This window comes from Drosophila erecta, unplaced genomic scaffold, assembly GCF_003286155.1.
Source record: "Drosophila erecta strain 14021-0224.00,06,07 unplaced genomic scaffold, DereRS2 tig00000126-arrow-pilon, whole genome shotgun sequence".
Lineage (NCBI taxonomy): Eukaryota > Metazoa > Arthropoda > Insecta > Diptera > Drosophilidae > Drosophila > Drosophila erecta.
In genome coordinates, this window is record NW_020825209.1 from 3,455,596 (window position 1) to 3,476,691 (window position 21,096).

A 21,096-nucleotide genomic window follows, 5' to 3' on the forward strand; every position below is an offset into this window, starting at 1 on the left:
ACACACACACTTGCATATACGAATGTCGAAATTAGGAAGAAGCGCGGTGTGATCCGTTCCTTTTTACAGTTAAGAAGCGATCGTTCGAGCGAACAGATCAGAACAATTTCGGGAGACTCGTAAATTCTTAGATTCTCTCATTTTCGGTGATTTTCCGTTGCTTTTTTTTTTTGCCTGCTTTCGAAAGTTCTATTGGGTTCCACACGGTTTTCATATAGTTTGAACATAATTTAAGTAACTTTGGACACCTGATTCTAATTCACTTTTCTCCTCTTTTCTTGCAGAAAACTTTGCCGCCGAGTTGCTGCAGCGTTTGACACCAAATACCGCCACCACTGCACAAAATAATATTGTTAACAATTTGGTTAACAATAGCAAAGCCGCCACCTCCGTTTTAGCCACTAAAGACTGTACAATTGAAAATTCCCCAATTAACATACCAAAAAATCAGCGAACAGAGGACGAGAAGGAGCAGGAAGAGCAAGAGAAAGATAAGCCCGCGGAGAGCGAGACAGAGAAGCCCGTTGAGAGGGCAGAACAGCGAGAAAAGGAAGAGCAGGTTGAGCAGGTGGAGCGCGAAGAGGAGGAGGAGGACGACGAGGTGGATGTGGGCGTAGAGGCGCCACGCCCTCGATTCTATAATACCGGCGTGGTCTTAACCCAGGCCCAACGCAAGGAGTATCCCCAAGAACCCAAGGACTTGTCCCTAACCCTCGCCCAATCCTCGCCAGCTTCACCGCTTAACCACAGTGACTCCGAATCCGATTCGGACTCTGATGGCGGCTGCAAGCTAATTGTGGACGAGAAGCCACCATTGCCGGTGATAAAACCATTGTCTCTGCGACTGCGCAGCACGCCGCCACCGGCTGATCAGCGACCAAGTCCGCCGCCTCCGCGAGATCCCGCGCCCGCCGTCCGTTGCTCGGTGATACAACGGGCACCACAATCCCAGTTGCCCACCAGCCGGGCTGGTTTCCTATTGCCCCCCTTGGATCAGCTAGGACCCGAGCAGCAGGAGCCCATCGATTATCACGTACCCAAGCGCAGGAGCCCCACGTATGACTCCGATGAGGAGCTGAACGCCAGGCGCCTGGAACGAGCGCGTCAGGTGCGCGAGGCAAGACGTCGCAGCACGATTTTGGCCGCCCGCGTTTTGCTGGCCCAATCCCAAAGGCTAAATCCTCGCTTGGTGCGATCTTTGCCCGGCATTTTGGCTGCTGCCGCCGGACACGGTCGGAATAGCAGCAGTTCCAGCGGTGCTGCCGGTCAGGGCTTTCAATCGTCTGGTTTTGGGAGCCAGAACAGCGGCAGCGGCTCGTCCAGTGGCAATCAGAACGCCGGTAGCGGTGCTGGTTCACCTGGATCTGGTGCCGGAGGCGGTGGTGGCATGGGCGGCGGTCGCGACGGCCGAGGGAACTACGGACCCAACTCACCGCCAACGGGTGCATTGCCTCCGTTCTACGAGAGCCTCAAGAGCGGCCAACAGAGCACGGCCAGCAACAATACGGGCCAGAGTCCCGGCGCTAATCACTCGCATTTCAACGCAAATCCAGCGAATTTCTTGCAAAACGCAGCAGCGGCAGCGTACATCATGTCGGCAGGTTCCGGTGGAGGAGGCTGTTCCGGTAACGGAGGTGGGGGAGCATCGGGGCCAGGTGGTGGCCCATCGGCAAATAGTGGTGGCGGTGGTGGCGGCAATGGGTACATCAACTGTGGCGGTGTTGGTGGTCCAAACAATAGTCTCGACGGTAATAATCTATTGAACTTCGCCAGTGTTTCTAACTATAACGAATCCAATTCCAAATTCCATAATCATCATCATCAACACAACAACAACAACAACAATGGTGGTCAAACATCGATGATGGGTCATCCCTTTTACGGCGGTAATCCCTCAGCCTACGGTATAATACTCAAAGATGAGCCGGACATTGAGTATGACGAGGCCAAGATCGATATTGGCACCTTTGCCCAGAACATAATCCAGGCAACGATGGGCAGCTCCGGTCAGTTCAATGCCAGCGCCTATGAGGATGCTATAATGTCGGACCTGGCCAGTTCGGGTCAGTGTCCAAATGGAGCCGTCGATCCGCTGCAGTTCACGGCCACTCTGATGCTGAGTTCGCAGACAGACCATCTACTGGAGCAGCTGTCCGATGCCGTGGACTTGAGTTCATTCCTGCAGAGGAGCTGTGTGGACGACGAGGAGTCCACCAGTCCGCGGCAGGACTTCGAGCTGGTGTCCACGCCCTCGCTAACGCCGGATTCAGTGACGCCGGTGGAGCAGCACAATGCCAATACATCTCAGCTGGATGCCCTGCACGAGAATCTGTTGACGCAGCTAACACACAATATGGCCCGGAGCAGCAGCAATCAGCAGCAGCAGCACCATCAGCAGCATGGCGTGCAGCAGCAACAGCAGCAGCATAATGTGCAACAGCAGCAGCACAATGTGCAACAGCAGCATGTCCAGCAGCAGCAACATGTCCAGCAGCAACCACCGCCCTCGTATCAGCATGCCACGCGTGGCCTGATGATGCAACAGCAGCCGCAGCACGGCGGCTATCAGCAGCAAGCTGCCATGATGTCACAACAGCAGCAGCAATTGCTCAGCCAACAGCAGCAGCAGCAGTCGCACCACCAGCAGCAGCAGCAACATGCCGCTGCCTACCAGCAGCACAACATCTATGCCCAGCAGCAGCAACAACAGCAGCAGCAACAGCATCATCAGCAGCAGCAGCAGCAACATCATCACTTCCACCACCAGCAACAACAGCAGCAGCAACCACAGTCGCATCATTCGCACCATCATGGCCATGGTCATGACAATAGCAACATGTCGCTGCCTTCGCCAACTGCTGCTGCAGCTGCGGCTGCTGCGGCCGCTGCTGCTGCGGCTGCCGCAGCCGCTCATCTGCAGCGGCCAATGAGCAGCAACAGCAGCTCCGGCGGCACTAATAGCAGCAACAGCAGCGGGGGCAGCAGCAACAGTCCGCTCCTGGATGCAAATGCTGCAGCGGCAGCTGCAGCTGCCTTATTGGACACAAAGCCACTCATCCAAAGCGTAAGTAATCCATTTGGTCAACCACTAAATATGCAATCACAGCAGCAAAAGCAGGGACAACAAATCACCTTGATGAAGACCACCAGGTACACGGAATTCGTCGAGATGGTGTCGATGGATGTGATGGTGAAGCCAGAGCCCCTTAACGACACCAAGACAGAAGTGACCGAGATCACCACCGAGGAGTTGACTTTGGAAGCGGAGACCCTAGCAGCAACAGCAGCAGCATCAACAGCATCAGAGGGAACTCATGTTCTGGCACCACCGCCAGCACCGTTGTCGTCCGGCAGAAAGTTGCGAGGTCGCGCCAAGGCTGTGGCCTATGGCTCCACTATGATCACGCTGATATCCACGTTGAAATCCTCGCCCGAGGTGCCGGCCACCAAGACGGTGCACCGCACCACTTTGCGATCTCTGGCATCGGCGGCGGCGGCCACTGCAGCGGGTTTGCTGGCGCCATCGCCCACCGTTTCCGTTTTGAATGAGAGCAAAGTCTTGCAGCGGCGCGTAAGTGCGGAAGAAGAGTCGGGAATCGGACAGCGTTGGGTCTCCAAAGAGATTGGCTCTAACTTGCGTTTTAATGGACTTTGGTTTTCGAGGGCTTTCCTACATACATATGTAGTTCATACCTACAAACTACGAAACATTAGGTTTCGTGTTGGCGAAAATCAGTCCATTGAAAAGTTTTTATGTTTTATTTTGCTGGAATGAAGGCCTGCGCTTGGAGTTTACCGACGATTCTTTCTAGGAACTAACCCGTTTGTGTATTTTAACTTTTGTTTGTGCTTGTCTGTGATTGTCTTAGTTTTGTTGACTCCTTGAACAAGATAAACGCAATGCGTAACCATTATTAATGAACATACTATGCATTTTTCAACAGTTGGGCTTGCCGCCGGATCTGCAGCTGGAGTTTGTGAACGGCGGCCATGGCATTAAGAACCCGCTGGCCGTGGAGAATGCACATGGTGGCCATCACCGAATTCGCAATATCGATTGCATTGATGATCTCAGCAAGCATGGCCACCACTCGCAGCAGCAGCAGCAACAAGGCTCGCCGCAGCAGCAAAATATGCAGCAATCGGTGCAGCAGCAGCAACAGCAGTCGGTGCAACAACAGCAATCATCCCTCCAGCAGCAACAGCAGCAGCACCACCAGCACCACAGCAACAGCAGTGCAAGCAGCAATGCCAGCAGTCACGGATCCGCCGAAGCCCTTTGCATGGGCTCAAACGGCGGTGCCAACGAGGATTCGTCTTCGGGCAACAACAAGTTCGTTTGCCGCGTTTGCATGAAGACCTTCTCGCTGCAGCGCCTGCTCAATCGGCACATGAAGTGCCACTCGGACATCAAGCGGTATTTGTGCACCTTCTGCGGCAAGGGATTCAACGACACCTTCGACCTCAAGCGCCACACGCGCACCCACACGGGCGTCCGTCCGTACAAGTGTAATCTGTGCGAGAAGAGCTTCACGCAGCGCTGTTCCCTGGAGTCGCATTGCCAGAAGGTGCACAGCGTTCAGCACCAGTATGCCTACAAGGAGCGCAGAGCCAAGGTGAGCATGCATTTCGATGTATATCCATTCCCAGGGGTGCTGCAAATGGGAAGTGTATGATTCCATCCGTAATCCACCACTCTCTTCACAGATGTACGTGTGCGAGGAGTGCGGCCACACCACCTGCGAGCCGGAGGTCCACTATCTGCATCTGAAGAACAACCATCCGTTCTCGCCGGCGCTGCTCAAGTTCTACGACAAGCGACACTTTAAGTTCACCAACTCGCAGTTCGCCAACAATCTGCTCGGCCAGCTGCCCATGCCAGTCCACAATTAGTTGATGGATTTTAGTTATATAGGAACCACTCGAACAACTCGAACCACTTAAGCAAACCAACATTGTGACTTTGAAGTTTTTTGAAAACTGCCCCCCCTCCTCTTCCTTCTTTTGCGGAGGATACGGAATTTTTGGAGATTATGCTTATTATGTATATTTTTTACCTAGCCCTAAGAAATTAGTTACTAGCTGCATTAGGCGCCACTTATCACGCTATCCCAATTCACTTTGCTGTGCAAATTTCTCTCACTTGAAAACTTGAGCCCGTTTTTTTATAGTTAATCTTGAATATTCGTTTACTTCAATTATGGATTTTTCGGAAAACCGCGTTGTTAGTCAAAAAAAGGTATCGTTAGTAGTAAGAAATGTTTGAAAATGCTTTGAGCAACACACAAATTATGGATGATCACTCGTATATTACGTATTTTACAAGAAAATATATCAAATATTTAGCTTTAAGATGTTAAGAGCTACCAACCGAACAAGCTGCAAACGTTTGCATTTATTTGTCTTCAACAAAAAAACAAAAACAAAACAAAAAACAGAACGCGTAGAGCAATGAGCGCGGTTAACATATTTACACACCACCAACCCCATACGCATAAATATTTATTACTTAATCTCACAAACCACATTGCAAAGAGGCAAATCATTCGAATAAACTAGACTAAGATTTTTAAACTAAAGCTGTTCATAAATGAAGTCAAAGCCCAACAATATCCAGCGCGTTATGGAAAAACAAATTGCGAGAATATGATTTACTGAATATATAGTTTGCATTAATCTTAGCTCATAGGTTTTACCACCAATTGTACTGATCTTAAATGAACAAACAACACTAAAAATAACATTAACATATCTTACAACTTTATAACATTATGTATCTGATGGTATTTAATTTGTAAGACCTAGTTGTAATGGACTTTGAATGTGGATTCGAATTTGAGTTTGAATTTGATTACGATTGCAGGGAAACGACGATTTCCAATTCGTAACATTAAACTGCATTATTATTTCTGTTTTAGCTTAGCGCTTTTTTTTTCTTTTAATTTGTTGTAAGCAACAACGGGTTTTTTGTGCAATCGCTTGGTGTTGGTTAAATGGAAAATAAGGACGAAATGACAAATCTGATTTAAGCATCGTACTATTAAGAGTAATGCGGGGGCTGTGCATTGTGGCGCCACGCCCACCGCCCGCTGTGCAGCCCCCGAGGATATGGAAATGGAAAATGGAGAAGAAGAATGAACGAGGGAGCAAATCGAAGCTTGGCAATGAGGAGTCCTTGTTTCAATCTCCTCCCTCACCTAACTTAGTTCTTAACTAGAAAACTTTCACTCACACACAACTACACACATATATAAATATCAGTTCAGCACACACACACACACACACGCACACAACGTACACCTAAATGTATACTTAAATTAAGTTAGTTAGTTTAGGCAATATCTTGAACTTGAAAAAGGACGGCAGCGGAAAATTTGATCAATGAAAATCTGAGACTTCCATGAAAAATTCCAAATTTTTTTTCATTATCATATTTATCGAATTTTATGCGAAATGAACCAGAAAAACAATATAAAAATATATTAAATATATAACAAAATTTGAATGGAAAGCAAAAAAGTTTAGTTGATAATGAAAAAGTTTTTTTTTTAATCTATCACTTATGTATACTATATATAAAGATTATGAGAAGCGAATTAATTAATAAATAATACATATGACAAAAATCAAATATAAGCTATGAATTTCATTTTTGAAATGGTATGGTAAGTATTAAAAAAATTATAAAAGGTACAAAATCCTAGCCACTTGTATTCCAGAAAATGGAAAATGGAAAACGATGGATTTTTTCAAATATTTTGTATTTTATTTATTTCGCTAGTTTCTTTATGTCTTGTCCTTCATTTTTTATGTTCAGTGTTTGTTTTTTTTCAGAGGTTTGCATTTTTTTTTTTACAATTTTTTTGCTCGGATTTTTGTTCCATTTTTCAAGTTGCTCTTGTCGATTTTATTGTTAGATTTTTGTGTTGTTTTAATTTTTATATTTTTTACATTAATTACTGAAATACACACACAGACACGGAATTACAATAAAATCTAGATTGTTTTTTGGTTTCATTTCGGTTTTATGCATTTCTTTTTCTGTTTTTTAGTTATTCTCTGTTATTATCATGAATTTGAATATATGTGTTTCTTTGTTCTTTATTTAATTTTTTTGGAGTAGTTTTAAATGGCTTTGCTTCGGCTACTTCGATTTTTTTAGTTAAACTAAATTCATTAAAATTTCCACTATTAATTAAAGGAAACGGAAAACAGGGAAACTAACTTCTTGTGAAATGTGATTAATGTTATGTTTTTGTATAAGGTATCTTCCCTTAATATGTTGAGCAAATTGCGCCAATTTGTAATTTTGAATTTCATATTCTTTGCTTTGCTTTCCACACAACTTTCTCACTTTACATTTATATGCGCAGACAAGATATTTATACAAATAGTTGTATACACTATATCTGATATGAACCACCCCGTCTGGGAATAAAAGTGAAATACATGAATAAATCAAAACACAAATTGTACTCTGACAAAATATATATTTTTCTTTTTTGTTGGTGTTAAATTAGGAAATAAAAATCCATTAAATGTGTATTAAATAAATGAGAAATTATAATGGTTAATTAAATTATGTACTAAGATTAAATCATTTAAACATACTTCTTGATACTCGTTTTTTTTTTGTTTTTTTGCATATTAATTGCTTTTTTTCATACACAATAACTAAGGGTAATAAAAAAATATAGATATCTTGAAATACATACAACTCGCGTTTTCCACTAAACGCGACCAATGCGCCGACTTAAAGCCCATGAACCAACTATTTGTTTAAATGGTTCTATCCAAACCTATAATTAAGTGTACACAATTGGCCAGGGAATTTATGTCAGGGTATCGAAAACAGAACGTGAACATAATGATGAACGGACTTAAACACACTTTCCCTCTTAAAATCTCTTCTCCGTTTGTTTACACACATTGATTTAGTAATTCGTAATGATCTTTATGCATAATATATATATGTATATATATATATATGTATATATATATGTATACATATATATCCTGTTATGTTTTTTATTGTGGTTTCGCTTACATCGAATCTAACACTAAAAACAGACACATTTCGTTTAATTTTGCGCTTGCACTTCATCGTCGTTATGCAAACGTTAAGTTTGGTTTCCCATATGTGTTAAAAATGCTTCTAAAAATTGTTTACCATATTTTGTTAATTCTGTTTTATTGTACACGCTACACACATAATTTCTGATTTATACTTTTATTTTTGCTTTTAGTTTGCATTTTCAAAAATTTGTTTTTTCACTTCACATTCATTTAGCTTAGCTTTCTAGTTTTTTTTTTAGTTTTTATATTTTTACGCTGTTTTTTTTTTGGGTGGGGTGGGGGAGGGAGAGGGGGAGGGGCGGTTTACATAATACTGAAAATACGACTAGACATTCATAGTGTATAAATACGATTTGTTTAATTTACTTTACCGTTTCTGTTTATAGATAATTTATTTAAATATATTTATTTACCTTTATTTATATATAATATATATACTTTCGTGGGCTTTATGTTGTTGTTCAGATTGAAATTGTTCGGTTTTCCCTCAATATTTCTCGAAAATGCTTTAAAAAGTCGGGTTTCCTTCTACGCCTTAGATCCTTTAACAAATTCGTAACTTAAAAAGTTGGCTCTCTGCATATATATTTTGTGCATAACAAATTGATATCCCTTTAAAAATAATTATAATCTTGCTTAGTTACGATTTCTTTTTTATAATATTAATTTGTTGCCTTTTTCTGGTGTTAATATGATTATGTGTTATTTTTGTTTTTTTTTTTTGTTGCTTTCAAGAATTTAGATTTTGCAAAGTTACACACAAGGGAGACACATAGAAATTAGTTATTAATTTTCTCTTCTCAATTATTTGATTTTTAGGTACTTTTATGTTAAAAAAAATAAGTAGTAAAACGACAACTAAACCACATTTAAATTGTGTGAATGTGTTCTTAATTGGACTTTTCTTGGCTTCACAATTATACATCCATTTTCCATCCTAATTTACGGTGTTTTTGTATGTGTACACTATAAAGTTTACAATATTATTATATTAAAGATTTTTTATTGCAGAAAATTTGGCGCCCAAGCCTTTGACTGGCCTGGTTTACACTTAAAAAAATATTTCACTTTACTTTCTATCATTCGCTTCACCCGTTTTCTCTTCGATCTTATTTAAAGTTACGTTTTTTTTTCTTTTTTCCTTTTTTTTAATATAATACAAAAAATTTGTTTGTTGTTGTGTGCGCAGTCGTTGAGATTAAATTTTTAAAAATTTAGTTGGTTGTTGTTGTGGTGCAAAGTTGTTGGGTTTTTGTTAATCATCGTTTTTTTTTTATCCATTTGTTGTTTGGTATATAAAATAGTATATTTTGGAGTTTGGTTTTGGATTCAATATTACAATACTTTTTTTTCTCTCTGCAAATGTACAAAAATTCGCATCTATTCTTGATTTTTTTCGGTGTAACTAAAAACGATTTGGGATAACTTTTTCTCGATTTCACTTGATTGCTCTCAGTGTATGGAATAGGGGGCGTGAGAAAAGGCGTGTGGGGCAGTGAACGATGAGTTTTCCGAGGCATTTCGCGAGGATTTCCCACCTGTTTGTCTCGTTTTTATTGCTTCCCAAAATTCAGGGAGAAGGGTAGGGGCATATCGGAATTCATATATTTGTAATCGATTTATACAACTGGAAATCTTTACACCGTTCAAATCGAGATATCAACTTTATTTAATTGCTTGCTAAGATTCAGTGTTTTCCGCGAAAAGCGCGTGGAAATGGGGCGGACCAATGGTATCATCAACTGGTTATCGAATTTATCGACTGTTTATCGATTACTTCAACTGGTTATCGATTCACTAAACTGGAAATTTGTACATCGTTCAAATTGAACTTCTAACTCGTGCGGAAGACAAATCCGTAATTAACTTCATTTTTTTTTTTTTGGAAAACAAAAACATTTTTTTGCGCGTTTTACCTTTGAGCTTTACCACGTGCCTATGTGTGAGTGTATGTGTGTTTTTTTATGATTAACGGCTCTTGTTATATAAATATTATATTTTTAGTAACAAACAAAATTGGCAAGCAACAACAATTATTATTATTAAGCACAAAAAAGCAAAAGAAAACTTTCTTCATAAACAAAAAATCGATTAAATATGCTTTTCCTTCCATGCTATACACAGAAAAAAAAAACAAGTGTACTTTTTCAGCTACGTTTTACAATTGTTGGCTAACTTTTTTGTTATACATTTATAATTTAATTAATTAATTTATATAGATTTTATTCAATATGTTGTTAACATTAAATGCTTTGATAGAAGTTTTTGTTATGTGGATCTTTTTCTCCTCCTTTATTGTATCCGATTTCCCATCCAGATATATATCTCTATATCTATATATATAAATATATATATATATATTTGATGGCTATATATATATATGTATATATCTTTGTTTTAGATCATTTTTAATTTTCGAAAAAAAAACGAAAAGAATACACAAACAATAGTTGATGTAAATGCAAATTAAAAGTTTTCAAGTGTTAATGCTAAAGATAAAGTAATTGTACAGCGGCTATATATATATATATATTATATATTCGTATGCTTATGCATTTTCGTATGTTAGGGTAAAGCTAAAGCTAAAGCATGCTCTTTCAGCTTAGAGACTACACAAAAATTAGGCTTACACTTAGCTACAGATTATCTATAGTATATAGTAATGCAAATCATAATCAAGTATCGTGTGGGTGTTTAATGTATTCGTGTGTTTATCTTGGGTACTTAGCAACTAATTAAGGAAACCACAATGTGTTCGAGCGAAGATGAGGAAGAGGTCAAAGTTCAGTGATGGGGGGAGATTGCACATTAGAACTGTTTTATAAAAATCAAAAAAAAAAATTTATATATATATATGTATATCTTAACACTTTACAAACTAACTATGCAAAAAATCTATACGGATTCTCGAATTATATGAAACAAATACTGCGGTTTAGGTAATTGAAAGCAAAGTGTTAATCAAAAATAAAAAAGCGATAAGCAAAATTAAAGCGGGTTTTCACTTAATTTAACCTTTTTTTGTTTTGATTAGGTTTTTGGAGCCAATACTGTAGGATCCTCGAGTGACAGAGATATGGTTCATACGTAAATCTTTCCGAATGAAAGCAGCACATTGATTGCCTAGTCCTTTAAATTATAATACAATTTCTCAAGTTATCTTTGCCATTACACAGGAACTGAATTTTCTTTCGCTTTGAATGCAAAAACTAAAGCCGAGAGATCAAATGCAAAACTATACAACTAAAATTAGGGTTCGCAATAGAAAATACAATGTGCTGAGCCATACGGAAAGTTAAAACAGAGATTAAAGTACACAATAAGGATAAATGATATGTAAAAATTAAAACTTATAATAAACAATTCGTGTTTCACATCAAGTTACAAGTTCATTTGAGATTTTCTTCTTTTTTACACTAAAAGTGGGGCGAAAATTGTACACATTTCTTATAAACAGATCAGAGTGAGACGGGCAGAATGACAGAGAGGGCACGAGAGCAACAGAGACAGAGACACACAGAGTGAGAGAGCGAGAGACAAGATAAACAACTACAACAAACGGAAACGGAGGAATATTACACACTGGAGAATACATAGGTTTGAACGGAAGCAAGTCGAAAAACAAACATTACATTTTACACATTGATTTAGACTTAAGATCACGTTATAAGATCATCACGAGCGCAACAGAGATAGCAAATTGTCTATATGGTGGACATATAGGATAAGTATGTGTTCTATATATATTAGCAATATATATGTATAAATATTAGGGTGGCTCGACCTGGTTGCGTTGCAAAAAAGTAAAATAGAACAATTTGGAAGAGTCTTCTATGGATAATTCTAAATAATTTGGCTTTGGAAACTTTAAATACAATATTGATTTTAGGCTAAACCTTAACTTTTTTATCTTAATCAAACAAAAAAAACCCCAAATTTGTTTCTTTCCTTTGGGAAGATCCAAAATGTCATTATAAAACTATAATTTGGGGATTTTCAAAAAAAAAATATACATTGTTCTCTTTTGAATAATACCAGATACTTTAAAACCAGCTGATAAATCACTGAAAACTAATTTTCCTAAGAATCTATGTTTTTAAAGCCCATTACAAAAGCCTATTACACAAGTACCTTTTTCTTTTTCGCCCATAAAGTTGATATTTTCCTGATGCCTATGCATATACTAGACAATGTCCCTGTGGCTATTGCATGAATAAAACCTCTTTCTGATTCGAGCAGCTCTAAAACGTAATTAGCTCTAAAGTTTTGACAGCGAAATTAGTTAGAATTCTTCATAAATTGGTTATTGCACCATACGCAAATCGATTCACCCTCTTGGATGTGTGTTGTGTTGTGTCAATTTGGGGATTATGTGGGGGGACATATGTTATATATATATACGTGGTACAGCTATGAATCTGGGTAAACCGAATCCTCAGCTCCACATGGCTGCATCGTGGACGCGTCGCAAAACATTGCGTTGCTGATCCTGTTCCAGTTCCTCCTGCACATTCCAATCTTCCTCCTCCTGCTGCTGCTGCTGGTGATGCTCAACCTCCTCGTCCTCGTCCTCGTTCTCCTCCTCCTCCTCATCAAACACCTGATTGACGTGATGACGCGGATGCCTCCTCCGTTTCCAATAAGAATAACGATGATGATCCACCACAACGGCAGTGGCTGCCTGCACTCAATTGTAAATGAAATTGGCCGCATCGCACAGGGCATCGCTGTCGTCATCAAACTTGCCGTTCATGGCATAGGAACTAGCGCCCGTGCCGTATACCCATTCCTTCTTGATGAAGTCCCCATCGGTGGTCGACGACGACGTTGTGTTGTGCAGTCCACCCAGCGAACTATGATCCAGTCGGAAGTCATCGTCATCATCCGGATACAGCTGCACCGGTATGCTATCCGGTATGGAATGCGGTTCAAACAAATTACCATACGGCGGCAGCGAATGATTCAGATCAACATGATGATCAACCAGATCACTGTCAAAGTTGGAGATGCGGAATTTCGAGCTTGGCGGCGATTGCGGGGAATGCAGGGCAGCCGAATCCTCAAACATGACCTCTTCTTTGATGAACATATCGTTGGAGTTGTCGCCAGAGCCCGAGGAATACAGATTCGGTTCCACTTTTATGATGGCCGCTGTGGCCAGGGACGGTGACGATTTCTCATCGTCATCATCGTCATCGAAATGATGATTGTGATGGTTGTGATGATGACTGTGATGATGGTGATGCTGTTGCGTCTGCTGCGTCGGCTGCTGCGGCTGATCTTCCTCTTCGTCTTCATCGTCATCCATGTCCGCCAGATGGCGACGTCGGTGGTGATTTCGGTGGTTGTTGCGCTGCGTTGCCCGCTGCTGCTGCTGCTGTTGGGCTGGTTGGTGGTGCTGCTGCTGCTGCTGCTGGTGATTCCTTGTGCTGCGTATGATAGTGGAGCCGCCTAGTGCAGCCGCCGCCGAGGAAGCTATCGATAGTGGCACACCGGTGGCTTTGGAAACCAGCACCGTGGATGAGGAGCAAGAGGTCGAGGATGATGATGGCGATTGAGCTGGCGAAATAACTGCAAGGCATAGTGTTTTTTTGTTTTGTTTTACATAACGAACGCTTTCAAGACGCCTGGCTACTTCAAACCCTTTGAAGTAAGCCAAAAAGGCAAAAGTACTCACCACCTGTTTGCTGCACCACACTGGTCAGCGCGGAGCCAACGGTGCCATTGCTGCTTCCAGTCGAATGGTGAATGATCGGCGTCTTTCGTATCAACTGCGAGCCATTGCTGAGATTGCCGCCAGAGTTGCTGGTGACAATGTTGGTACTGCTGTTGCTGCTGCTATTGGTGGAGGAGGTGTTGCCGCTGCCGTTGCTGGTGCCTGCACCGCTCTGGATGACCTGTGCATGCAGCACGGGCGTTGGATCGGAGGTATGTTGCTGCTGCTGCTGCTGGGATCCCTGCTGCATGTAGTTCTTAATGACGATCGTTCGAGTTGGTGCCGATACGAGATATTGCTGCTGCGTCTGCTGCTGCGACTGCTGTTGCTGCTGATGCACATGCTGCTGGTGCGACGACACATGGTGCTGCGAGGCTGGCGAGGATGAGGTGGAGGAGTGCTGGTTCAGGTGTAGCGAGGCATTCGAGGACTCCGATGAGTCCTCGCCGGTGGTCAAGCGATTGGTGGTTGCGTTCACAATATGCGAGGAGGAATTCATACCGCCGCCGCTGCCATCCTCCTCGTCCCCGCTCAGTCCCGACTGATCGTCTAGGTCCATTTGGTGGTGTTGCGGATGTTGCAACTGCTGATTGCTACTGGTGCCTGGCCTCTCCATCTCGTGCGGCGGCTCCAGCTTGACAATTGTAGTCGTTGTGGCTGCCGCCAGCGCTGCCGATCCGCCGTTGCTGCTAGAATTGCTGCTGCTGGAATTGCTGCTGTTGCTCGAATTGCTGCTATTGCTGGCCTTCGAGGAAGCTGCTCCGGCAGCTGAGGCGGCCGCAACTGCTCCAGGTTGATCCCGCAGATGGACCTGCATGTGCGTCTGCAGCGAGGACTGTGTGTGCAGCTTCTTCTTGCAGATCTTGCACTCGAAGGGGAAGTCGCCCGTGTGCGTTCTGGCGTGAATTTTCAGGTTGTAGCGCTGTCCGAAACCCTTGCCGCATACGTCGCATTTGTGCAGCTTAACCCCCGAATGTAGCTTGGAATGGCCGCGCAGCGATGCCAGGGCACTGAACACCTTGCCGCAAATCTCGCAAGTCAGGTTCACATTCTCGTTGTGGATCTTCTTGTGCACCTTGAAGTACTCGAAGCTCATGAACTCCTTGTGGCACACCTCGCACTTGTACTTATGCCGCTCCGACTGCTGGCCCGTATGGACTCGCATATGCTTGATGAAGTTCGGCCGGAAACGGACGACTCGACCGCATATCTGGCACTCGTACGGCTTGCAGCGCAGGCAGTGCTTCTCGTAGTTCTTCAGGGACTTTAACACCATGTTGCATATGGCGCACTTCATGTTATTGGCATGGCCACTGCGATGGATGTCGAAGAGCTCCTTGGAATCGAACTTCTCCACACACTCGACGCACTGGTAACTGGTGGTCACAGTCGCCGCCGGCGGGTTATTGCTGTTGCTGTTGTTGGAGTTTGTGTTGCTGTTGCTGTTGTTGGTGGAGGAAGAGCTGGATGCTGAATGTTTCACTGGATGGGTTTGCTGCTGTTGTTGCTGCTGCTGCTGTTGCTGCCTCTGCTGTTCTTGTTGCGCCTGCTGCTGTTGCTGTTGTTGCTGCTGCTGCTGTTGCTGCTGCCTTTGCTGTTCTTGCTGTTGCTGCCTTTGTTGCTGGGCCTGCTGTTCCTGCTGCTGCCTTTGCTGCTCCAAGGCCAAGGCCAATTGCTGCTCCGCCGCTGCCGGCGTCTGTTGCTGTTGTGTTTGCAATATCAGCTGAGTGGCCGGCAACGCCTGTTGCACCACATTCAGCACCGTCATGGGACTCCGACTGAGCACGGCGGCCGCCGGCATTCTCACATAGGTTGTGCCGGCTGTTAGGCCGCCGACAGCATTGCTTATGTAGACAGGTCGTCGTTGCAGCTGCACTAGAGCCGCCTCGGTCACGGGCACCGACAATCGGTGGGTGGTTGTGCTTACGATACTACCGGCGGGCAGTTGTACCAATTGCTGTGATCCTCCGGTTGTTGCGGCGCCACCAGTAGCACTACTCGTCGCTGCTCCACCTGTTGGCGTGCTTGCACTAATTTGGTACTCCAGCTGCCCATGCTGCAGCTCCTCGTCATCGTCCTCATCCTCTTCCTCCTCCTCGTCGGGCATTTCCTCATCCTCTTCCAGCTCCAGCTTAACTTGCGTGGACAAATGCGCGGTAGTTTCGGGCTCCTCATCGGCCTCGGCTGCCTGAGCCTCCTCCTCGATATCCTGCAGATTCTCATCGTTCAGCTCGGGATCTTCCTCTTCCTCGTCCTCCTCCTTGATATCGCTGGCGGCCAAAACGGACGAGTTACCCGTGGCCTGGATTATAATGCGGCGTCCGTTTAACAGATGATGTTGCTGCTGTTGCTGCTGAATGAGCAACTGTTGCTGGCTGTCCAAGTGATTGCTGTTGTGGCTATTGCTACTGCTGCTGCTGCTGCTGAAGGAAGCGCTGCTGTTGTTGGTTGATGTGGCTGCTGTTGCTGCAGTTGTTGCTACTGCTACGGCTGCTGCTGCTACTGCTGCTGCTGTCGGTGGGTGGTTGTTGCTGCTGTTGTCCAGCTTTAGATGATGATGCGGATGGTGGTGTTGCTGCTGCTGCTGAAGATGCTGTTGCTGCTGATGCGAATGCGAGTGAGGATGATGCTGCGAGTGATGGTGGTGATGCACATGCGAATGCTGGTGAGGATCGTCGTCCTGCTCCATGGGAGCATCCTGCAGTATAAATTCGATCTGTTGCGATAGGGCGCTATCATTAATGGCCATTAGTCCGTCCATATCCTTGACACCGGCAGCGGCGCCAACGGCGGGGAAGAGCGATGGCAGCGCCGTCGACGTCCCGCTGCCGCCGTCGACGTTCGTCGCGCTGCTGGCCATGGCAGCGATATACTATATTGTGTATATTCCTTTACTGTTTTTTATCTGCAAATCAAAAACACACATATGGATTATACCAATTTTGGCTATGGCTTGTAGTTGTTAACTTACTTTCTTTGAAGAGCTGTTCAGGATGCGGCGCCTGGTTTGGCGTAAACCTTCAGCTAGGTTTTCAATATTGATAGCCTAAAAGAGAAAAATATCATGAACTCTGCCAGATAATCTACCGATCTAAACCTATCTTCATTCATGTTTTTGATCACCAAATTGTCGGTTATTAAATAAAGCGCCATGAAAACGAAAGAATTTGAATAATGATGAAAAAACTATCCAAAACTTTGGAAAATAAGTGAAACATGAACTTGTTTTAAGTTAGGAAAGCTGGTATTGTTTATACTTACAATTTATTTGTGGTTTTTGGCTGCCAAAGTTTGCTTTTCTGTTAAGCTTTCTATTTAAAAATCTTGCTTTGGGCGTCTTTTGTTTCTTCTTCTACAGAATTTAGTTTGTTGAAGCTGCCATAATTAATATTTGTTGTATGTTTTTTCAAGTTGCCGCTTCCTCTTCGCCTTCTTCTTCTTCTCATAGATTTGCTGATGTGCTTCTTCTTTAGTTATTACATCTGCTTCTTCTTCTGCTTATTTTGTTCTCGTTCGAATGCCGCTTCTTCTTCATTGGCTCTTATTATTATTACTATTATTCTTCGATTATTCGATTGAAAAACACACACGCACACGCACACACACACGTTTTTGTATTTTTGTTGTATTTTGTTTTGTTTTTCGTTTGCTCAACGCCTCTCTGTCGGCCTTTCCTTTATGTTCACATTTGGTTTTTTGGGCTGCACAAAAATTTTCCATTTCCTTGTCATGCGGTTTTTTGTGCTTTCCATGCGACGACGCTGGCGTCGACGTCGCTGCTGGCCGCGCTGCTCCAAGCTGTCGTTGTTGTTGTTTTAACTTTTGTTGTTTCCTTGCTTGGTCTCCACATTTTAGTTAAAAATGTTTCTTTGCTGTTTTTTGTTGTTTGCCTCGCACACACACACACACACACACACCGTTACATCTGCTCCTTTCCTTTTTGTTATTATTATTATTATTGATCTGCTCTCTTCTCTCGCATTTTGTGCAATTTGATTACTAACTGTAAGGGATGTAGAAAAATCAGGTAAATTATACACGTTTTTGCTGCTGTTAACAATTAAATGCGTTTTACGAAATCCGATTTTCCACCCACACTCGCACACACACACAAGCGCGCGCCTTGGAAATAAAAACAAAAAATTAATTTTAGCTTTTCCCCCCACTCTCGCTCTCTCACACACACACTCACAGGTTTTTCACTTTTGCTCCATTTTTCTTTCGGTTTTTTTTGGGGAAGTCTCTCTTCTCCCTCGCTCACATTTTTTGACCTTTTCGGTTGTTCTTCTTTTTGCCTTTCCTTTGCCACTGCTGTTTGTTCCTTTGGTTTTATGTTGCGTTTATTAACTTGCTAATCGTTCAATTCGTTTTATTGAATTTGTTTGCTTTATTTTTTTGCAATTTCTTTTTAGGGTTTTTTTTTTTGCACAGCAGCAACAACAACGAACGACGAGACAATTAGCGGCTGCGCTGCTTCTTCTTCTGCTGCTTGCTCTCCTACTCTGATTCCTATTCTTCCTCTTTCTTGTCCGTGTTTCCCTGCCGATTTTCGCTCCCCCGCGAGTAGTTTTTCTTTGGCTTTCCCCCGTTCGCCATTTGTTGTTGCCGTTTTCCACACACCCGCTTTACTTTTCACATCCGCAAGCTCGTTTTTCCCTTTCGCGCTGTTCTTCTTCACTGTTCAATAATAACAAAAAAATATTTGCTTGTGTGTGAATTTTTGCCTCCCTGGGTCTTACTGTTCTTGTGTGTGTGTGTGTGAGTGTTGCGCAGGGTTGCATTCGGCGGTAAGTGTTGGAAAACGAACGGAAGATGGAGCGCAATTTCGCGCAATATTCAAAAGTAAATTGGTTTTCGGTTGCGCCGCACACAAAACAACGTTACTTTTATACGTTTTCTTTTCAGTTCTCGTCCTACTCCTTTTTGTCTTTTCTTTGCCTTTCTTACCCTTGCTTACACCCACACAGAAGCAAACAACTTCGTTCTCGCTCACAGTGCAAAACCAAAAATATACAGCAGTGGCCAGCAGAATAGTATTATCAGGCTTAAAAGATTCATGTTGTACAAATTACTCCATATCTTTTGATTTATAGTTTTACGGATTATTTTCAAATAAAAGATGCAAATCAACATTTAATTATGTATGATTATAAATCTATTAAAGGCGTACTTAATACAGCAAGCATCCGTTTGCATATGGGCGCCGTTTTAACGAATTTCTACTGTCTTGGCCACGATTGTTCCTAAAGGACTGCCAGAACTTGGAGCCCAAAAAGGGAGCACAAAAAGAGGACGTTGACGGTGGGGGGAGGGTGGGGGGATGAGCTGACCTAACAAGCGGAAATACATAGGCACAAAAGAAACACGCCAAAGGCAGGCGGCGTGAGCGAAAAGGATGGAAAATGGCCGAATGGCGAGAGAGCGAAAGAGGGCATGCTAGCGCGTCATACATTGCACCGTGGGACAAAATATGTGAAACTATGACCAGCAATTCAAAAAATTACATACACTTAAAAATTAAAGCTAGCGCAAATGCAATCGAACAAAAACCAAACGGCTATGCTATAGATGTAATTAAATTCGCAAACTTTTTTTTTCGAAACATCTAGTCTACGCGTCCCACTGTGCAATGGAGCCCGCAGCGGGGGGCGAGGAAGGGCGTGAGAGAGGATGAGAGGTGGAGAAGCCGTTTTATTTCGACAGTTTTTGAATTGCGCTCTCTTTCTCTCTCACTCTCCTTCTCCATCTTGCTTCTCCCATTTTTCGAGTGCTGCTCCTGGAAAGAAGAGGAGCAAGATGGGGAGGAAGAAAACATCATCACCTTGGAAGAAAATTTTCAGTGGGAAACAATTCGCTTTGATTTTTTTTCTTTTCTTTTGGGGGTAGTGGGTGGTTTTATTGCTCAGTGATTTTTGCCGGGTGGCGGCGGGTGGTGAAGTTGTTGGGGGTTGAAAACACACGCACGCACACATTACCAAAATAAAGGGCTAACAAGGGTTAAAAAATAACCGCACAACAAAATAATACAAATAAAAAAAATAAATGAAATTCACACACAAAGGCAGCTGGAATCCTCTCCCCCACACAAGCACACACGCACACTCAAAGAAAAGGGAACTAGTTCTTTCGTTTTTCCTTTCCCCTTTTCATAACTACTGGAATTATACTCCCATGCATACATATATGTTAATATATATAAATATATATATATACAATCATTTTAATTGTTTATATTTTTTAGTTGGGGCCGCTCTTTTGACCTCCTTACTTCACACTTTATTCGCACTTCACGCGCACGCACACACACATCCATGCTCAACACGCACACTCCTTTCGCTTTTCCATCGGTTTTTACTCACACTTAACATCACATTTTCGTTTGTTTGCGGGGTGTGTGTAATGCAGTTGGTTTAGTTTATCACTAGTTATATTTTGTTAAGTTTTTTTACAGTTGCTTTAATTGCGTTTTATCGCCTTTTTGTTTTGTTTTTTTTTATGAAAGGTTGGTAATGTGACCAAAGCCAGATGCTTAGAGATGGAACGAACAACGATAGTGTTGACTGTGAATAGTTTTTGAAGTCAATATCGATATTCGGTGTATCGATACATCGAACCGATAAAAGCTACAGTATTTCTAAAAATACCAAAACAATTCGTAAATCCTTACATCAGGGCTGGTCACACTGGAACTGGGATTTTGATTACTTACCAGTTTGTTATATACAGTCACACAAAATGCTCCTTTTCTTAAACCGTTGTTCAAATTAACAGAATCAGTTTACTTAAGCCATTTAAATGACTTGTAAGTTGGCAAAAGAGTAAAAAATAAACCGCATAGTAGTTGATGCTATATGAATTTTATAATGATTACCACCAGCTCGTTTTTGTCAAACGTTGAAATATTATCATTTTGTATGTATCTAGATACTACAGAAAATCATTGAGTCCCGAATTCGTATTTTCAATTGCAAATATTTTCATATTTACATCAATTTCGAACAGTTGTTAGAATTTGAAAAACTGTAATACACGCGCCTAGCAGCAAGAACTAAAAATTTCCCTTCTATCAGCTGTTCTTTACTGAGAGAGTAAACTTATCGCTTCGAAATTGAAATCGATATCTGTTTGGTTATTTTGGATTTTAAAAAGATTTTTGTTTTTCTTGTAACTTCCACATTGCAGGTGCCAAGAAAACAAATTTTATAATAATTTAGGAATTCTAAGTATATTTCTTATATGTGAAATATTATTTGAACTTCAACCGTTTTCCACCGATTGGCATTCATATTTATCGTATATTGGAG

At 42.5% G+C, this 21,096-nt stretch overlaps 3 protein-coding genes across 13 annotated transcripts; 1 reads left to right on the forward strand and 2 right to left on the reverse strand.

Moving 5' to 3' along the window:
• The first annotated feature begins 286 nt into the window (after window positions 1-286).
• Window positions 287-6,214, forward strand: LOC6551204 (transcriptional regulator ovo). The gene is made up of 3 exons (XM_015155505.2): window positions 287-3,571; window positions 3,945-4,616; window positions 4,708-6,214. Exons 1-3 carry the CDS (start codon window positions 1,388-1,390, stop codon window positions 4,891-4,893), a joined length of 3,042 nt encoding a protein of 1,013 aa, XP_015010991.1. The 5' UTR covers window positions 287-1,387; the 3' UTR covers window positions 4,894-6,214.
• Window positions 6,215-11,105: 4,891 nt separating this feature from the next.
• LOC113564555 (histone H3.v1-like) lies at window positions 11,106-12,763 on the reverse strand (the record flags this gene model as incomplete). Its single annotated transcript, XM_026982615.1, has 1 exon — window positions 11,106-12,763. A coding segment is annotated over one exon (252 nt), but the record flags the coding sequence as incomplete, so codon positions are not given.
• LOC6551113 (zinc finger protein 236) lies at window positions 11,410-20,396 on the reverse strand. 11 transcript variants are annotated; one of them, XM_026982606.1, is made up of 5 exons: window positions 20,152-20,396; window positions 17,054-17,795; window positions 16,764-16,838; window positions 13,754-16,697; window positions 11,410-13,647 (listed from the first exon to the last, which is right to left on the reverse strand). In XM_026982606.1, exons 4-5 carry the CDS (start codon window positions 16,650-16,652, stop codon window positions 12,764-12,766), a joined length of 3,783 nt encoding a protein of 1,260 aa, XP_026838407.1. In that variant the 5' UTR covers window positions 16,653-16,697; window positions 16,764-16,838; window positions 17,054-17,795; window positions 20,152-20,396; the 3' UTR covers window positions 11,410-12,763. The 11 variants fall into 11 exon arrangements, with proteins under 11 accessions (XP_026838407.1, XP_026838412.1, XP_026838415.1 ...); XM_026982611.1 differs by lacking the exon at window positions 20,152-20,396 and adding an exon at window positions 20,061-20,145; XM_026982614.1 differs by lacking the exon at window positions 20,152-20,396 and adding an exon at window positions 18,740-18,817.
• Between the last annotated feature and the right edge of the window lie 700 nt (window positions 20,397-21,096).

Bases quoted from the DNA above. Each gene is read 5' to 3' on its own strand.
- LOC6551204 (XM_015155505.2), top strand. From the start codon at position 1,388: ATGGGCGGCGGTCGCGACGGCCGAGGGAACTACGGACCCAACTCACCG. The intron at 3,572-3,944 runs GTAAGTGCGGAA...ATTTTTCAACAG, and splicing joins GCAAAGTCTTGCAGCGGCGC to TTGGGCTTGCCGCCGGATCT. The intron at 4,617-4,707 runs GTGAGCATGCAT...CTCTCTTCACAG, and splicing joins ACAAGGAGCGCAGAGCCAAG to ATGTACGTGTGCGAGGAGTG.
- LOC6551113 (XM_026982606.1), bottom strand. From the start codon at position 16,652: ATGGCCAGCAGCGCGACGAACGTCGACGGCGGCAGCGGGACGTCGACG. The intron at 13,648-13,753 runs GTGAGTACTTTT...TATGCCTTGCAG, and splicing joins TGTGGTGCAGCAAACAGGTG to TTATTTCGCCAGCTCAATCG.